Source organism: Manacus candei, unplaced genomic scaffold (genome assembly GCF_025592945.1).
Source record: "Manacus candei isolate 608988 ecotype Guabito, Panama unplaced genomic scaffold, ASM2559294v1 h1tg000073l, whole genome shotgun sequence".
Classification (NCBI taxonomy): domain Eukaryota; kingdom Metazoa; phylum Chordata; class Aves; order Passeriformes; family Pipridae; genus Manacus; species Manacus candei.
In genome coordinates, this window is record NW_026138121.1 from 2,588,684 (window position 1) to 2,605,503 (window position 16,820).

Consider the following 16,820-nt stretch of genomic DNA (forward strand, 5'->3'; position numbering starts at 1 on the left):
CAGCAGTTCTAATCTAGTAGGTGGCATCCCTGCCCATGGCAGGGACTTGGAACTAGAAGATCTTTAAGGTCCCTTCCAACCCAAATCATTCAATCATCCTATGATTCTCTTAGTGAGCTCAGTAAGCTTCTCGTGTCACTGCAGGGCTTTTTCTTCTAATAAATTTTCTCATCGTCCTATTTTCACTTCCAGTGGTCAGCTGTAAAGATCCAGACGTGAAAAATGGGAAAAGGTTGTCTGGCTTTGGCCTTGAGCACACATATAAAGATACAGTGAGCTTTGAGTGTAATCCTGGTTATAAAATGAACGGTAGTAGTGTAGTTACCTGTGAAGCAAACAGTTCCTGGACTCCACCTCTGCCAACATGTGAGAAAAGTGAGTAGAAACAAGTTTATTTCCTTGAGCAATTGTGGTGAAGTAGGTCTAAGAGCTGTAGAGCAGGTCCACTTCAAACCTGGTGCACTTGCAGCCATGCCTTTGCATAGGGCAAGACCCCCTTGGGTCCTCAGCGTGGCAGCTCAGGCCCAAAGCTGTTTATTTGGGAATAGCAAATGATCCAAAAGCTCGCTGAAAGGAGACACACAGCTGTCTTCCACACCTGCCAGGTTTGGTTCAGCAGCTTGCAGACCTGTTGGGGATGTTTTGGCTTCGAGCTCAGCTTAATGGGGGCCCTGCAGGTTGGGTTGGTGGGCAGGGAAGGAGCATCTCTGAGGCAGATTTACCCAGTCTGGTTAAGCAAACTGTGACATCCACTGCTCTTTGCTGAAAGGCTCAGATACAAACCGTGCCCCAGACATTCAAGCAGGTTAAAACCTTGGTGCTCCAAAGCATGCAGTTCACTGCTGTCATTGCAGACCCCTTGGGTGTGTTCTGTAACCAGCCTTGTGTTTGTCTCCCACCGTTAGTCCGCTGTGGTTCCCCTCCACGCTTCCCTTTTGCTGAACTACCAACACCTGTGGGTGACAGCTCTGATTATGGAACCAAGCTGGACTATCAGTGTAACCCAGGATATAAGGCAGCACCTGGAAAGTCCTCTACTGTCATTTGTCAGAGTAATGAGACCTGGTCTGCTGCAGACCCAGACTTCTGTGTCCGTGAGTGTCTCTGTTCCTCTCCTGCCTTGCTTGGCTGTGGGAGGGATTTGGACGTGTTTGGGATGTTACTCTGAAAACTGGGTCATGCCATGGGTTTGAAGTAATTCCTGTGCTGCTTTCTTTTCTTCTAGGACAGCAATGCTCTCCTCCCGAAGTAAAGAACGGGAATGTGGCTGGAAACGAAAAAACTTTCCCCTTTGAAACAGTTGTGAAGTTCACCTGCAATTCTGGGTGAGTGGGTCACTGCTTGGAAGGGACCATCCTGAGGGTCCATGGACAGGGATCACAGGCAGCACCATCCCTCCCTCGGTTTCCCAGTGCAACTCTCCAGTGCAAGTGTGTATTTTGGCTCCAGTGAGATCAGTGTGTGGTCAGACACCTGTGTTTGATGCAGTGAACTGCTCTGATTCAGCTCTTATTGGTGTTTTTACTTTGTGGCCACATCCCATTTCACAGCAGGACGGCCTCTGGTTAATCACTTGCCTGTGTGTGGTGGTTGGGGAGTGGGGAAAAACCCCTTCTGGAAAGGAGTAAACTTCTTCTCTTTCCTTAGGTATAAGGTAATAAACCCTTCTGCCAAATGTGTGGCATCAGGAAATGGAGTTCACTGGGATCCAGCACCTCCCTACTGCTCAAGTAAGAGGGAAAACCCCTGCACAGAGCCATTAAGATAACAGCTGGAACTGCTCTGGTGTGGCTGCCTTGCTGGTGGGCTTGGGCTGCTCTTCCTTGTGCTTCTTAATCAATCAACCCTAAAAATCAGGATTTCAATACAATTCAAGTTGTGAGGCCTTTGCTGCAATATTCCTGTACAGTTCAGAAATTATGCTGGCAAAGGGGAGGGAGCCTCTCTTTCCCATTCTGTGTGTTGCTTGTTGTTTTCCATGCTCATTTCCTCCAGTTTGAGACACTGCATGTTGTGTAGTTTATGAATAACTGTGCTGGATGGGTGCAGAGTTTCATGTTTTGTCTCCCTTCCTTTCCAGGAGCAAACATGATCGTTGTTGGTGAGTAATACAAATTCCTGAACCCCTGTACCCGGCTCCTGCCTGTCTTTGTTCTTGTCTCCTGTGTGTTCTCCTTGTAATGGGCTTAAAAGCCTTTTGTTACAGTCTCTGGTCATGTTGGTATCATTGGTGCTTTAGGATCATGAACTGCAACGGGAGATGGGAATGTAAAGAGGAACAAGAAGGGAAAAGATATTTAACTATATTTGAAGTGAAACCTGAAGCTTCTTATGGTGCTTTAGGATCATGAACTGAAAAGGGAGAGGGGAATGTAAAGGGGAACAAGGAGGGAAAAAGATATTTAACTATGTTTGAAGTGAAGACTGAAGCTTCTTATTTGTACCTTGTAGGAATCTTCCCCCTCCTCCTGGCAATGCTGATCATGAACATCTAAGTTTGGGAACAGGCACAGTGAGAAGGCACCTGTAGACGTGTTGGACTCCATCAGACTGATCCCAGTGCTCTGCTTTTCCCTCCTGTGAGACTGGCCCTGGAGCAGCAACCAACAGGCCTGGCAAAGCCCAGATGTTCCAGCTGCTGCCTGGGAAGAACTCACACTCCTGGCTGCAGCTGCAGCACGTTGTGTTGGACACAGCAGCTCGTGGGGCTGGAATGGAGTGGGAAGCTCTCTGCCACCTGGCTGGAATGCTGTCCAGAAATCAAGTGCAGTTATCCCTGTGTTAAGTCACAAAGATGCCAAAGACCTTCAGGCTGTAACAGAGGAAGCTCAAGAAAATCCTGAGCTTTGGGTACCTCTGCACATTGGGTTCCTCAGCCCCTCTAAGGTCATGTTGTGCCTGGTCCTGATCAGGACTTATGGGTTTCTGAAGTGTCCTGAGGTGGAAAATGCTGCCCCTGCTGAGAGGGTTAAAGTGAATGTCTTCATGTGAGTGATACCCCCTTAAACAAATTGCTTGAAACAAATGGGATGTATAAATTGGGCATTCTCTGTGAGCACTGGCAGCACTGAAAATCACAGAATTGTTAAGGTTGGAAAGACCTCCAGGATCATCAAGTCCAACCTTTGACAAAACACCACCATATCAACTGAACCACAGCACTAATTGCCACATTGAGTCACTTCCTCAGATATTCACATTCTTCTTCCTATAAAGCACAGTTGCAGCTGTTACTTCAAGGTGAATATGAACTGTTGTGCAACAGCAGGAATTTTACCTGAGAGAAAAAGTTTCAGGGCTTTTATAGCAAAGAACAGCTATTCTGACCCTTCCTCTAGGAACTAAAGTTAGTTTTAAGCTTCAGCTGAAGGTTTCTGCCCTGGCACCCTCTTTGTGTCATGTTGAGGCTTCTCCACAAGTACCTCATGGAAACAGCTCCTGTCCCTGAACTCACTGGAGCTTCTCTGGAAGTGCTGAAGCTCTCAGTGGGCTGAAGGCCCCAGGAAGAAGTGGAGCTGCTCCAGGGTCTGGCCTGGATGTAGAATTGCAGGTGCCACCAAACATCAGAGTCTCTGCATATGAACCTTTTTGCTGCTCAAGTGCCCTTTGCATGGGGTAACCAGTGTGAGGAATGTCTGAATTTGCATTTTAAAAGGATTTTTCAGGGGGTGCTGTACACCCTGACCATCCTGGCTCACACTGTGGGTCAGCTGGTGCCAGCTCAGCCTCTGGATGTCTCAGGGATTCCGTAGTGCTGGGGAGGAAAAGCAGATTTTTGGACTCTTGCTCCACTCGTGGCAGGGCTGAGGGGCTCCTGCACAGGGAGACTCTCGCTGTGATGCCTCATCCAAGGTAGGTGCAGATGGACATCAAGCCAGAGCCTTCCTGTGCTCCTCCATGGGGAACAGGACACCAACCCCACACCTTTTGTGCACTTTTTCATCCTGTCTGACCTGACCTAGTTGTTGTTGTGCTGAGGATGGTGTGTGAGGGCAGACAGAGGGGAGGGAGGAAGTGTGTGGGATCTCACTCTCCTTGTCTAAGCCAAAGGCACAGGTAAAAATGCCCTTGATTTGTTTGGCTGATAGAAGGGCCACGCTGGGGCCTTGGTGTCCTTTCCTGGTTTGAGCTCAGCCTGGCTAAAGGGTCACTTGATAAGCTAAAGAGGTGTCATCTCATAAAATAAATACTGGAAGGTTTCCTGTTTATAAGGGAAACAAGACTGTGATGGAATTTAAACTTGTTAAGCCTGAGACACGCAGACTTTTAGCTGCTGGTAAAGCAAGATTTTGAGGTTTGGGGTTTTGTCTGCTGCTGAGGTAAGTAACCCATCTGTGAGCTTCTTGTGATGCACAGTTGGGAGCAAAACCTGTCTACTACAGACTTTTTGTTTCTCCATTTTCACCAGTGGTTTCCTGTTAACAGGAACACACATTTAGTAAGAAGGAAAAACACAAATAGCCATTTCCATCAACATTTTAGTCTTGTTCCAAATAGACCCACGAAGTTCTCTGTTCCCAGCAGAGCACTGTCCTGTTCAGCTGTCACAGGGGCACTGCGAGATCCTGTTTTCAAGCACTTTCCTGTTGCTAGTTATTTTTATTTATCTCTTACCATAAGCCATATGAGTGATTGGATGGACAAAACACCTCCTAAAGCCTTGTATCTTTGGGTTGTGCTTGGTTTTTTTATTTTAATGCCAGCACAACCGTTCCTACTCCATCATCCAGAGTGATTTTTCTGAATGATTTAACACTTGATTTGGGGACCAGCTTGGAATGATCTCCCCACAACCAAATGAAAGGAATTGTGAATGCTGTGATGTAACCTACAGGCGTGGTTGCCAAAATTCACCACTGAAGAGGGTTTATCTACTGTGTTTGTAATGGAGTTGTACATGTTTTTACTTTATAATCTGAGTGTAAACGACCAAGGGCAATTCTGAAGTGTGAATGTTGGACATGTAAATATTGGAAGCTCTCTGTCAATAAAAGGGATAAAAAGACTTGAGTAAGACGTGCCTTGCTGCTTGTTTTAGGCTCAGGAAGTGTCACCTGCTATGTGAGGTGAGGAGCTGGAGGGTGCTGGGGCTGCTCCTTTCCCCAAAAAGTCCTGTCTGAGGGGTTTTATTCTTCCAACCAGCGGCAGGGGATGAGCCCTAGAGCAGCCAGGGTTGGGTTAGGAGGATTCAGGTCCACAACTGCTGCTGGTCCCATGTGTGTGGGAGGAGGGAATGCCCCTCTCTGCCCTTCCCATACCCAGGTGAGCTGTGCTGTGTCTTTTCAGGTGCCATCACCACCTGGGGACCTGAGGCCACTTCCCCTGGGGAGGATGCTCCGCACCACGGCACAGCTCGGCTACAGTACCTCTGCCTGCACCCACACCCCCTCTTCCACAGATGCCTGAGGGTCCTAGGGGCCCATCCTCCCCTTCCAAACCAGCAGCAGCAGCGTGGGGCACCTGCAGCCTCCCCTGAGCCGGGGAGCCCACGGGTTCCTGTCCCGCGGCCCCGGGAAGTCCCGCGGCTGAGGCTCCTTCCACAGGCGGGGGGTGCTGGGGGGAACTGGGGTGTCCATATCTTCCCACCGCCCCCCCAGGAGCCACAGTCTGTGCCAGGGAGCAGAGCATGGTGCTTACCTTCACCCTCTGCCTCCTGGGCAGCTCTGCTTGGCTCCTGATCTCCACGGCTGAGGCTCGAGGTGAGTGAGACCGGCAGGTCTGGGACCTTCCTCCTGCAGCCCTCCTCTTTCTCGTGGCTGCTCCTCTCCTTGCTGATCCTTTTGCTCTTCCCTGCTGGTCCCAGGTGGACCTTGGCATGCCAGACCCTGAGCCTCTAAGCTCCTCTGCTAATAAAAAAGACCCTCTGGGATAGTGTTGGAGCCACACTCGAGTGACTGGGGAATGGGGGGTTTAACCTTGCAGTGGGAGCTGTGGAGGGTCTTTCATTACCTACACAGCTTCTCAGAACAAGGGGCTTGACCTACATGTTTAAACTGCTAAAGTAAAGCTTGTTATGGGTGCAGCATCTTCCAGCAGTGAGACAAGGAGCTTGTTCCAAGAATTCCTTGGGTTTGACCTCTGACAAATTGGAACTGTGGCAAACAGAAATACAGTGGGATGGGGCAGGAGGGCAAAACGGCCAACAGGACTGTGCTGGTCAGCATGTTTGGTCTGAAAACATGCAGGGCACAAAAAGGTGGCAGGGAGCCCAGATACCCTCTCATTTGGGATGGGACAGACACAGAAACTCAGCTCCATCACTGCAGGTGGGCTTTTTTTCCCCCTTCCCTTATTTTTAGTGTGGGTGCTGTCACTTGGCCGCCCTGGCAAGGTTTGAGCAGGGTGGAGCAGACTTCTGCCTGTATCCTCAATTGTGTAAATTAGTCATTGGCACCTTGAGAGACCAAGGCTGACCCTCCTGCCTTAGCTGGCTGGGGTGGCTCAGTGGTAGACAAGTGGCTGCAAAGGCTTGGGTTATGTTTAGATTTAAAAAAAAAGGTAAGGTGTATTTTCTTCTGCTCTATTTTCTTCTGTTATACTTGGTTATCTCTGTGTTCAGCTGATTTATGTGCATTTGGTTCTCCAGCCTTCTGGAAGTTCCTGTCACTGCTCCCATGTGCTCTGTGATTCTGGAGAGCTGTGGGTCTCCAACAAAGCCAACCTCAGAGCTGGTGAGGGGCACAGCAGAGGTGGGCTCCGCCAAACAGCTCAGGGAGACCAGCTGTGGCTCTTTAGTCACAAAGGATATTGCCAGAGAGAGGCATTTCTCTTAAGTTCTTTCTGCATTCCCATAGCTAGAGCAAATATTTGCTGAGCGAACAAAAAAACCTCTTCCTTGTGGTTTTGGCTCTGGATGTCTGCCTACCTGTCCACCTCTCTGCATGTCTGCCTCTCCCTCTCTCCAGGGGTTCAATGCAAACAGCCCCCAGGCACCCCTGGAGAGCAGCTTCTCGTGGGCAGGTCCCCTGTAAGGTGCAGCAGAGGTTTCCCCTTGCTGGCACAGGGGTGTTCCCACACCATGGTGTTGGTGCCATGGACAGTGTGTCACAACACCCCCCAGCCCATGCCATGTCCCTCCCACCCAGCTCTGGCACATCCACATGCTCCTGGTCACTCAGACCCCTGGACTGCAGTTAGTCCTGCCTGGGTTGGATCAGACCCAGAGGATGGGCTTCAGAGCCCGTGGGTCAGAAACCTGTAGAAGGGACAGAAACGGCTCTTGGCCTCACCAGGTGATTGATGTGAAAGCCTGGACACCCAGTTTTTGCCAGCTGAGGAAGCTGCAGGGTCCCCCAGACACACAGGGAGGGGTCCTGCAGCCCCGGGGGTACCCACCCCAGCTTCAGCCTCTGCCACACCCCACTGCTCAGGATAAAGGGGCTGCAGGGACACCATCCCCACGACCACAGCAACACCTGGGAGCTCTGTAGGTAAACGTTTCATTTCTCTCCCTCTTCCAGTTCCCCTGTGCCCGCTCCCAAACATCCGCTATGGGACGAGAGTACCCCGAGCTCGCCTTTACTACAGGCCCGGGGACATCGTGAGCTTCACCTGCAACCCGGGCTACACCCTGCAGGGCTCCCGCACCAGCACCTGCGGGGCTGACCTCAGATGGAACCCACCTCTGCCAGTGTGCAAGAAGGGTGAGTGTCCCAGCGTGTGCGAGCAGTGACGGCCGCGGGGGAAAGCTCCCTCTTGTGTCCTCCCAAATTCAGTGGGAAAGCAAAGCGGCGGTGGGAGAAGTTAACCCTGGGCTGGAACCTCCCGGCACGATCTTGAGCCAGCTGTGGGATGGCTGCCCCAGGGGGATTCCTGTTACTCGGCTGCTGGTCAGATGTGGGGCATTTTCATCTTCCTCCTGGAATGGGAACTAATCAGAGCTTCTCGCTGCTCTTGCTGCTTCCACGTCCGTGTGCATTTCTGCCAAATCCCGTGACGTGCCTGTGAGTTCTCCTGTTGGGACCGTCCTCACTGCCAGTAATTTCTTCCAGATGCAGAGTGATTGTAATATTGGTGCAGCTGCACCTTTAGTTAACTAATGTTTTGGTCCAGCAAATGGAACAAAGGCGACAGAATTTAGGATATTACCCTGATATCACTTAAACAGTCCTAGTAACTCACAAAAGGGCAAACACCTGACCCACAGGGTGATTTATTTCCCTCTGCAGAGGGGACGTGTCCTCGGCCACCAAACATCGCCAACGGGCTGCACAATGGACAGTCCCTGGGCAAGGTTTCCCGAGGAGTGACTGTGCACTACAGCTGCAGGGATGGATACACTCTGGTTGGGAATGAGTCCATCACCTGCACGGAGGTTGGGGGGTGGAGCCGGCCCCTGCCCCGCTGTGAAGGTGGGTGGATGATTCTCTCCTGGGTGTGGGCTGGCAGGAAGGATGCTGGATGTTCTGTAGCAACAGAACAGGCAGGCTTATGGTAGTGATGAAAAGAGGGCTGTGTGTGCAGGATCTGGTCCATGCATTGAAGTTTAAAGGATGCTGTCCACATTCCCTGCAGCAATTGGCTGTGAGATACCCGAGGTGCAGAATGGGAAGGTCTACAATCTGCAGAGCACCTACAAAGCTGGGGAGACTCTTCACTTTGACTGTGATGCTGGTTATGCTGCAGAGAACACCTACGAGACTCGGTGCCAGCCTGGGGGAACTTGGGATCCGCCAGGGCTCATCTGCCAGAGGGGTGAGTGTGGGTGCCCACTGCTTCCCCAGGGCAGCCCTGCCTGGTAGGGGCTCCATGCAGGCAGGAACATGTGCTCCTGTGCAGGCAGAGCTGTTCCTGTGATGGGTTTTAACCCATCAATGCAGCATCACCCCAACTCCCTTCCCCTGGCATCCTGTTCTCTCACTAAGTTATGACTTTCCGTCTCCCTCTTGCAGTCCGACCCTGCCCCATGCCTCCAGAGATCACCAATGGAAACCACAACGGCCAGGGCAAAGCAGAGTTTACCATGGGAATGTCTGTTAGATACACCTGCAATCCTGGCTATTACCTGGTTGGAAATGCTGATGTATTTTGCAGAGCCTCAGGGAGCTGGAGCCAGCCTGGCCCTCGCTGTGAAGGTGTGTCTGTGCTCTGTTCCCTCAGGGAACAAACTTGTAATGTGGCTCTGAACACATTACCACTACCATTACCACTGAGACCTCCGGTGAGGGACTAAATTCCTCTTTAATGAAATATATGGCTTTCTAATATGTAAAGAATAAGCTTAGATGCATGAATTTAGAGCCAGCACCCTCCTCCCTGTGCTCCAGTGGCAGCCTGGCTCCAGCATGGCTATGGAGAGCCAGATGTTGATGGTGCTGGGGACCAGGCAAGTTTAGGGGGTGCAACACAGCTTTTTAGGGATGACCAGCTGGATTTCTATGAATCAATTCAATATTCTTTGTCCAGACAAGTCAGAGGAGAGACAGAGCATCCAAAGGCTGCTGTCAGGACAGAGCTGGCAGTACCAGGGCTTTGAGGCCTCTACCCTCACCCTTCACCTTCCCCCATGTCTGACATGCAGGAGGTTGGAGCTGAGCTGTCTCTCAGGAATTGTCTCTCCCAGACACTCTCATGGGCTTTTCTCCTCCCTCTGCAGAGGTGACGTGTCCTCGGCCACCCAACATCGCCAACGGGCTGCACACTGCACAGTCCCTCAACAAGGTTTCCCGAGGAGTGACTGTGCACTACAGCTGCAGGGATGGATACACTCTGGTTGGGAATGAGTCCATCACCTGCACGGAGGTTGGGGTGTGGAGCCGGCCCCTGCCCCGCTGTGAAGGTGGGTGGATGATTCTCTCCTGGGTGTGGGCTGGCAGGAAGGCTGTTGGATGTCCTGTAGCAACAGAACAGGCAGGTTTATGGCAGTGACAAGAAGGGGGGAAGCTGTGGGTGCATTGAAGTATTGAAGTTTAATGGATGTTGTCCACATTCCCTGCAGCAATTGGCTGCGAGATACCTGAGGTGCAGAATGGGAAGGTCTACAATCTGCAGAGCACCTACAAAGCTGGGGAGACTCTTCACTTTGACTGTGATGTTGGTTATGCTGCAGAGGACACCTACGAGACTCGGTGCCAGCCTGGGGGAACTTGGGATCCGCCAGGGCTCATCTGCCAGAGGGGTGAGTGTGGGTGCCCACTGCTTCCCCAGGGCAGCCCTGCCTGGCAGGGGCTCCATGCAGGCAGGAACAGCCTGTGCAGGCAGAGCTGTTCCTGTGATGGGTTTTAACCCATCAATGCAGCATCACCCCAACTCCCTTCCCCTGGCATCCTGTTCTCTCACTGAGTTATGACTTCCCATTTCCCTCTTGCAGTCCGACCCTGCCCCATGCCTCCAGAGATCACCAATGGAAACCACAATGGCCAGGGCAAAGCGTTTTTTACCGTGGGAATGTCTGTAAGATACATCTGCAATCCTGGCTATTACCTGGTTGGAAATGCTGATGTATTTTGCAGAGCCTCAGGGAGCTGGAGCCAGCCCGGCCCTCGCTGTGAAGGTGTGTCTGTGCTCTGTCCCCTCAGGCAGGAGCTTAAAATGTGGCTCTGAGCACAGGGGGACCCTCACTGTTGCCACTGAGACCTCCAGTGAGGGATTAAATTCCTCTTTAATGAAATATATGGCTTTCTAATATGTAAAGAATAAGCTCAGATGCATGAATTTAGAGCCAGCACCCTCCTCCCTGTGCTCCAGTGGCAGCAGATGTCTCGCTGATTTTGTTGTTGCGTTATGAACAGCCTGTGGTTCTTTGCTTTGTTTTGCTCCAACTCCTTTTGCACACCCTCATTTCCAGTGACTGTCTGCATAAACCCAACTGCAGCCAATGGGAGGCAAGTTGATGTTCAAGGACTTATCTCTGCACCTGGGCAAACACTGACATTTCAGTGCCAGGATGGTTACAGCCTGCAAGGCAGTGCCAAGGTCTCCTGCCAGGAGGATGGAAGCTGGCAGCCTCCTATTCCCGTCTGTGAGAGATCATTCCTTCACCAGAACTCCTTAAACAGGCTCGAATCTTCAGGTAAATAATGACTTAGCTGCCTCGGGGTACACTGCTATCTTATGTTCCCTAACCCTGTTTGAAAAATGTGGTTAAACCCTGTGAGTGGAAGATTTAAGCATATCCTGAGAATAAGAACCTGTTCCTCTGTAATCCTTTGAGAAAATATGCTGTGTTTGCTTAATAATGGCTATATTAATAAACAGTTTTGCAAGGCAAACCAAACCCCTTTCCTCCTGACAGTGTGCACCCGACACACCTGCCCTGCCTGGCTCTCATGTCTGTTTTCTCTCTCAATAGGTGGTTGTGGTCCTCCCACAAGGTTACACTTTGCTGAGCTCAATGAGGAGCATAGAAATACGATTGATTTTTCTGTTGGGAAGACTGTGCAATACACTTGCCGACCTGGATATGCTAAACACCCAGGAATGTCACCTACTATTACATGCCTTGAGAGCGGAGTGTGGTCAGAAGCACTAGAGTTCTGTAAAAGTGAATAGCTCCTTGATTTGGTGTCCATTGATCAAGAAGGAATAGGTCCTAGGTTCTGTCCATGCTGCAAAAAACCTTTCTGTTAATCTGGTCCTCAAATGATATGTGACTAGTGAAGCCATGTAACTCTTTGCTGTTTGAAACCTTTTTTGGGGATAACTGGAAATATGGGCAGATGACTGGAGTAATAGTTGCATCTGTTGTGCCATGGTATGGAGAGACAGAAGGCTAAAATGAGGGTATTTTCCTCCCCCAGGGAAGCAGTGCAGTCACCCTGGTGAACCTGTGAATGGGAAAATTATTTCCCTAACAGATCTCCAGTTTGGGTCAACAGTGGTCTACAGCTGTGAGGAAGGGTAAGTCCTGGCTTTGGCTTCTGCTTAGAGGTGTATTAGGTAAGTCCCTGTTTTTCTTCCTCCTATTCACTCATTCCATATGGATTCTGTACAGAAGCCATGCAGGGTTCTGTACCTATATAGCTTTTAAGGTGCTCACTATCTTTTCTCTACATATAAATAATTGAAGTGGGTTTGGCAGAGCGAGGAAGGAACTCCTCCTTCAGTGCCACACCTTTGCTGATCCCACCATCCAAGGTGGTCAGGGGGAGGCAGCAATCCCAACTGAACTGACTTGGGATGAACATTCAATCCTTTCAACACCAGGCACAGGTTAATTGGACAATCCAGCAGAAGGTGTGAGATTTCTGGTGGACGTGTTGAGTGGAGCGGCGACGTTCCCGTTTGCCAGCGTGAGTAGCTCGCAGCTCCAGGGGTTTGCATGGGTCTGGGAAATATTTTCCAGCAGAGACTGCCACACCTTTCCAATCAAAGCTTTCACAGGCAATTCCTCTGCCCTGCGGGCATGAAAATTATCAGAGGGTTTTGAAGTTGCAAGAAAACATTCTGGGAAAGGTACAAGATCCTAAAGCTTAATGGGTTATAGAAAGCAACGTCTCCTCTGGAGCTTTCCCAGCAGTACTTGAGTGCCCTGCTGCTGACTGACATCAAGAGCCTGTTACAAGAAAGGAAGGGAAAATATGTTCAGCTTAGGGGCTGTTACTGTCAGACACAGAGAGACTGAGGGTCAGTCCTAGAGACAGACAGAGTATTGTGCCAGCAGTGGAATCCCAAAATCCCAAACTGTGGGCTTGATCCTACTCTCCAAGCACAAATAACTGGTTTGCACCCAAAGAGCTGCACTTCAGCAGTTACACCTGGGTGTTTCTCTGATGGTTCAGCAGTGTTGCTGATTAGGTGACAGTTTCATATGAAGACAGAAACATTTGCTTTGTTTTAAAACAGGGGTTTTAAAGCATTTCACATGTTCTCCAGGTACATATGAACCTAAGGTGATGTACAGGCTGTGCCTGTGCTTGCCTTGGCACTGCACGCAGAAAAGCAGCATTTTGCAAAAGTGATGCAAAATAACTGCTTGCTTTCTTATTTCTTAAACAGTAAAAAATATAAAGTGTGTAGGTGTTTCCTCCACAGAGGTTTTACTGGTCTGTTTTCTACCTGCCACAGAAATTGCTGGCCAGGGAGGTGGGATCCTGTTGCCAGCAAGTCCTCACCTGGGAGGTCACTTCACTGCAGTTACTCCATCACTAGAACAAGTGTTTATGCCCCACAGACTGAGGGATTTCCAGGACTTTGGTGCTGCTGTTGAACTCAAAAGCCTTGTTCTGCCCCTCTGCAGGTATCCCTTGCGAGCCACCTCCGGACATTCCCAATGGGAAGCACACGGGCAGGCTGCTGAATGAATTCCACTATGGCACAGCTGTAACATACACCTGCAACCCTGGGTTCCCACTCCACGGAGAGCCCTCCATCCACTGCACCACCCAGGACGGGGAAAACGGCGTGTGGAGCGAGCCCATCCCCACGTGTGGAGGTAGGGCTGGGTGTGGCTGCAGATACTCATGTGCCATCCTCACAGCACTACTGGGAAGTTTGGAAAGACTAGGAAATTCCAGACAGCTGGATTTCTTGCCCCAGGGTTTTCAAGGGCTGGTGTGCAGCTGAGGGCAGGAGGCTGGAGGGCCACCCTGCTGCTTCCAGCACCCCCAGCTTCACCTTTCCCTTTGGGTCTCTCTGGTGCTGTTTGAGATCCCTGGATGCAGACAGGACATCATCCACGGGAAAATTATTTTCAGGCTTGTGTCTTAAAAGGGATTGCAGTCCTGTGTGGCTTCTCAGTTGCACAGCTCTGCCTAAGTGCCTGCTTTGAGGACCTGCACTTCCTTTTTCCAGAGGCAAACTGTCCTGTCCCACGGGTCCAGAATGGGAGGATCGTGTCTCCTAGATCTGCCTACTCACACCAGGACACCGTGACCTTTGAGTGTGAGCCAGGCTTTGTCCTGCGTGGCCACAGAGCGGTCCAGTGCCAACCCAATAACACCTGGGAGCCACCCGTGCCAGTCTGCACTCAGGGCAAGTGTTCAAACAGGGCTCTGAGCCTTAACCTTCCCCTGCTCTCCCAAATCTGCCTTTTCTTGGCTCTTTTAACAACTGGGCTGGCTTCTCTCTCTTGGTAGCTGGCTGCAGTGCACCTGCCAGGCTGGAGTTTGCTGAGCTGAAGGAGCCCCACAACAACCAGACCGTCTTCCCTGTGGGGAGGACAGTGGAATACGTGTGCCGGCCGGGGTATTCCCAGCACCCGGGGATGCCACCATCCATCACTTGCCTCAGGAACCAGACATGGTCTGTGGTGCTGGAGTTCTGTAAAAGTACGTCCTACGAGTGCTGAAGAACCCAAAGTGTCAGGCTTGGCTGGCTTTCCACATTTTCCCAGCTTTATGGGTTTCTTTACCTGCTCTCTGTGCTGGCATCCCTGGCTGGGATGTGAGTAGCAGCTGGGGGTTACCAAAGGCTGGCATTCCCTTCCAGGGAAGCAGTGTCCTGACCCAGGGCACCCAGTGAAAGGCAGAGCTGTTGTCCTGACAGACCTCCTCTTCGGGTCCAAAATTAACTACACTTGTGACGAAGGGTGAGTCTTGCACAAGCTGAATTCAGCTGCCAGGTGAGAGCCAAAGTGGATTTTCAGCTTTACACAACTTAGTTCCCAAGTCAGAAGTCTTGGCTTCCACTTACAAAGGTTGCAAAGAAATCTCCAGTCTCTGATTGTTAAATTAATGAATCCTTCTGTGTGGCTCCAGGTACAAGCTGGTTGGAAGCTCTCAGAGAACATGCGAGGTCTCTGGCACACGTGTCTCGTGGAGTGGAGATGCTCCTGTCTGCCAACGTAAGTAGGCCAGAGGAAAAGGTCCTTGGTGATGATTTGCAAGATCAAGTGGAACTTCTTTCAAGCCAAAGATTTTATGGCAAAAGATTCGAGTCCCTGGATGTGTAAAATTTTTCCTTTTAATTTTCATTGTTCGGCTTGATGCTTCTGAAAAATGTTTCCAGAGGTCTTTTATTTATCCTGTTCCAAACTGGGAAGAAACAGTACTATTTTAAACTCCCTGTAACAGGGCATGTGTAGGAATGGAGTGGCTGGTCTGTCTCTGAGTGTGTCACCAATGGTTATGGAAAGGGAGGTAAGAATTGTCCCACCACCTCCAGACGGGCAGCAAGGAACTGGCTCATAGGAGGGTGCAGGTTTTTCTTCCCATGGGTGATTTTTTTCCATACAAGGTTTGTTCCTGGATGATTTGGGACACTGAACACTGAGATGGCTCCATCCCTGTTGATTCCTTTCCTGGGTGTGTCCTGCAGTCCCTGGGTGCTGCTGCAGTGCTCAAAGTCCCCTTGTGCCTGCCCGCAGGGATCGTGTGTGCTCCACCTCCGGCCATCCCCCGCGGGACACACAGCGGGCACTCGAGGGACACCTTCTCCTACGGGGACGTGGTCACCTACACCTGTGACTCCGGGCACTCGCTGGCAGGAGATCCCTCCATCCTCTGCACCTCCTCGGACGGGGAGCACGGAGCGTGGAGCGGGCCAGCGCCGCGGTGCCAAGGTAGGGCTGGGAGGGCTCTGTGGTGTCCCCACCGGCGAGGTTTGGTTGTCACTGGCAGGAGGAAATCCCACGGCTCTGACAGATATTCATCCACAGGAGTTAACGGAGTTAATTGCCTTCCTCCTTTGCTTTTTAGAAGGCTGTGGTTTTACTTTATTTTCTTTCTTGCCCTGTGCATATCCCTTACCTCCTTTTGCCTCTCCTTGGCAGAGGTGAAGTGTCCTCCCCCTCCGAGCATTCCCAACGGGAAGCACAGCGGCCAGCCCTCGGACAGGCACCTGCCGGGCTCGGCTGTGCAGTACAGCTGCTCGGAGGGCTACACCCTCATCGGGAACGCCTCCATCCACTGCACTGTCGCCGGGACGTGGAGCCGGCCCCGGCCCCGGTGTGAAGGTGTGTTTGTGTTGGCTCCTCTCATCCTCCCCGGGCTCCTTCTTCCTTCTTGGCTCTTGCTCTGAGCGCTGCAGACCAAACCTCCAGCGAGAGGCGGAGATCAAAGCTCCCACAAGCAGGAGGAGCCCTATCTGCCTCTGAGGGTTTCCCTTTCTGTTCCCGCTAAGTGCAAGCTCTCAGAACAGCTGAGTAATGATATTTTGTGTAGGAAAAAGAGCTGATAATGTTGACATGCCCACGACAGTGATGTACAGCAGCAGGCACTGCCTCTGCTCAGTGTCCCTCCACACCCAGGATGGGTTTCACATGCCCAGCAGTGCTTTGTGCTCTTTTCTTCCAGCAATTGGCTGTGACAGCCCAGAGATCCAGAATGGAAGAACGACTGGGCTGGAGACCACGTACAGACTTGGGGATGTTGCTGTCTTCGAATGTGATTTTGGTTACGCCTTGAGGGGCTCTCAACAGTCCCGCTGCCAGTTTGGGGGCAAGTGGGACCCTCCTTTCCCCACCTGTGAGAAGAGTAAGTGCAAATGAGGTGGAGGGTGGCAGCTGATTTCTTCTGAACCACTGTGTGAGTGCAGCTGGCAGGGTGCAACATTGGAGGTAAAGGGGCTGCTCGCAAGGACTGGAAGGGAAAATCAAATCTGTCTCCCACCTCCATAATCCCCATTCAAGCACTGGAACAGGGATTTCAAAGACATGCAGATGACATGGTTCAGTGGTGGGCTTGGCAGTGCTGGGTTATTGGTTGGACTTGATGAATTTAAAGGTCTTTCCCAACCTAAATGATTCTATGATTTTCTAATTCAGACCTTTGTAATGTAGGACTTTCACCTCTTTAAATGACTCCGCAAAGGGACTGGGAGCCAGACTGGTGTCCAATCTCATTCACAGCCACAGAAAGCCCAGAGCAAGCTGTCAGGGCCACAGATGGACACTTACCACTGTAGTTGCCTAAATAGTGAGAAATTATCATTCTTGGTTCAAT

General features: G+C 51.0%; 2 protein-coding genes across 2 annotated transcripts in view; both read left to right on the forward strand.

Moving 5' to 3' along the window:
• The window catches only part of CR1 (complement C3b/C4b receptor 1 (Knops blood group)), a 49,237-nt gene extending 40,049 nt beyond the window's left edge, over positions 1–9,188 (forward strand). Inside the window, exons 43-54 of the mRNA XM_051808515.1 lie at positions 193–375; positions 906–1,094; positions 1,226–1,325; positions 1,648–1,730; positions 2,081–2,101; positions 2,452–2,492; positions 5,287–5,362; positions 5,598–5,699; positions 7,461–7,643; positions 8,169–8,351; positions 8,515–8,694; positions 8,892–9,188. Of these exons, the coding sequence (XP_051664475.1) occupies positions 193–375; positions 906–1,094; positions 1,226–1,325; positions 1,648–1,730; positions 2,081–2,101; positions 2,452–2,492; positions 5,287–5,362; positions 5,598–5,699; positions 7,461–7,643; positions 8,169–8,351; positions 8,515–8,694; positions 8,892–9,172 (1,622 nt within the window). The 3' untranslated portion in view covers positions 9,173–9,188. The remainder of the gene's footprint in view (positions 1–192; positions 376–905; positions 1,095–1,225; positions 1,326–1,647; positions 1,731–2,080; positions 2,102–2,451; positions 2,493–5,286; positions 5,363–5,597; positions 5,700–7,460; positions 7,644–8,168; positions 8,352–8,514; positions 8,695–8,891) is intronic.
• A 382-nt stretch (positions 9,189–9,570) lies between these two features.
• Positions 9,571–16,820, forward strand: part of CR2 (complement C3d receptor 2) — a 48,160-nt gene continuing 40,910 nt past the window's right edge. The window contains exons 1-13 of the mRNA XM_051808517.1: positions 9,571–9,778; positions 9,938–10,117; positions 10,310–10,492; positions 11,739–11,838; positions 12,145–12,230; positions 13,178–13,372; positions 13,732–13,911; positions 14,016–14,207; positions 14,368–14,467; positions 14,637–14,722; positions 15,245–15,439; positions 15,650–15,832; positions 16,173–16,352. Of these exons, the coding sequence (XP_051664477.1) occupies positions 9,571–9,778; positions 9,938–10,117; positions 10,310–10,492; positions 11,739–11,838; positions 12,145–12,230; positions 13,178–13,372; positions 13,732–13,911; positions 14,016–14,207; positions 14,368–14,467; positions 14,637–14,722; positions 15,245–15,439; positions 15,650–15,832; positions 16,173–16,352 (2,068 nt within the window). The remainder of the gene's footprint in view (positions 9,779–9,937; positions 10,118–10,309; positions 10,493–11,738; positions 11,839–12,144; positions 12,231–13,177; positions 13,373–13,731; positions 13,912–14,015; positions 14,208–14,367; positions 14,468–14,636; positions 14,723–15,244; positions 15,440–15,649; positions 15,833–16,172; positions 16,353–16,820) is intronic.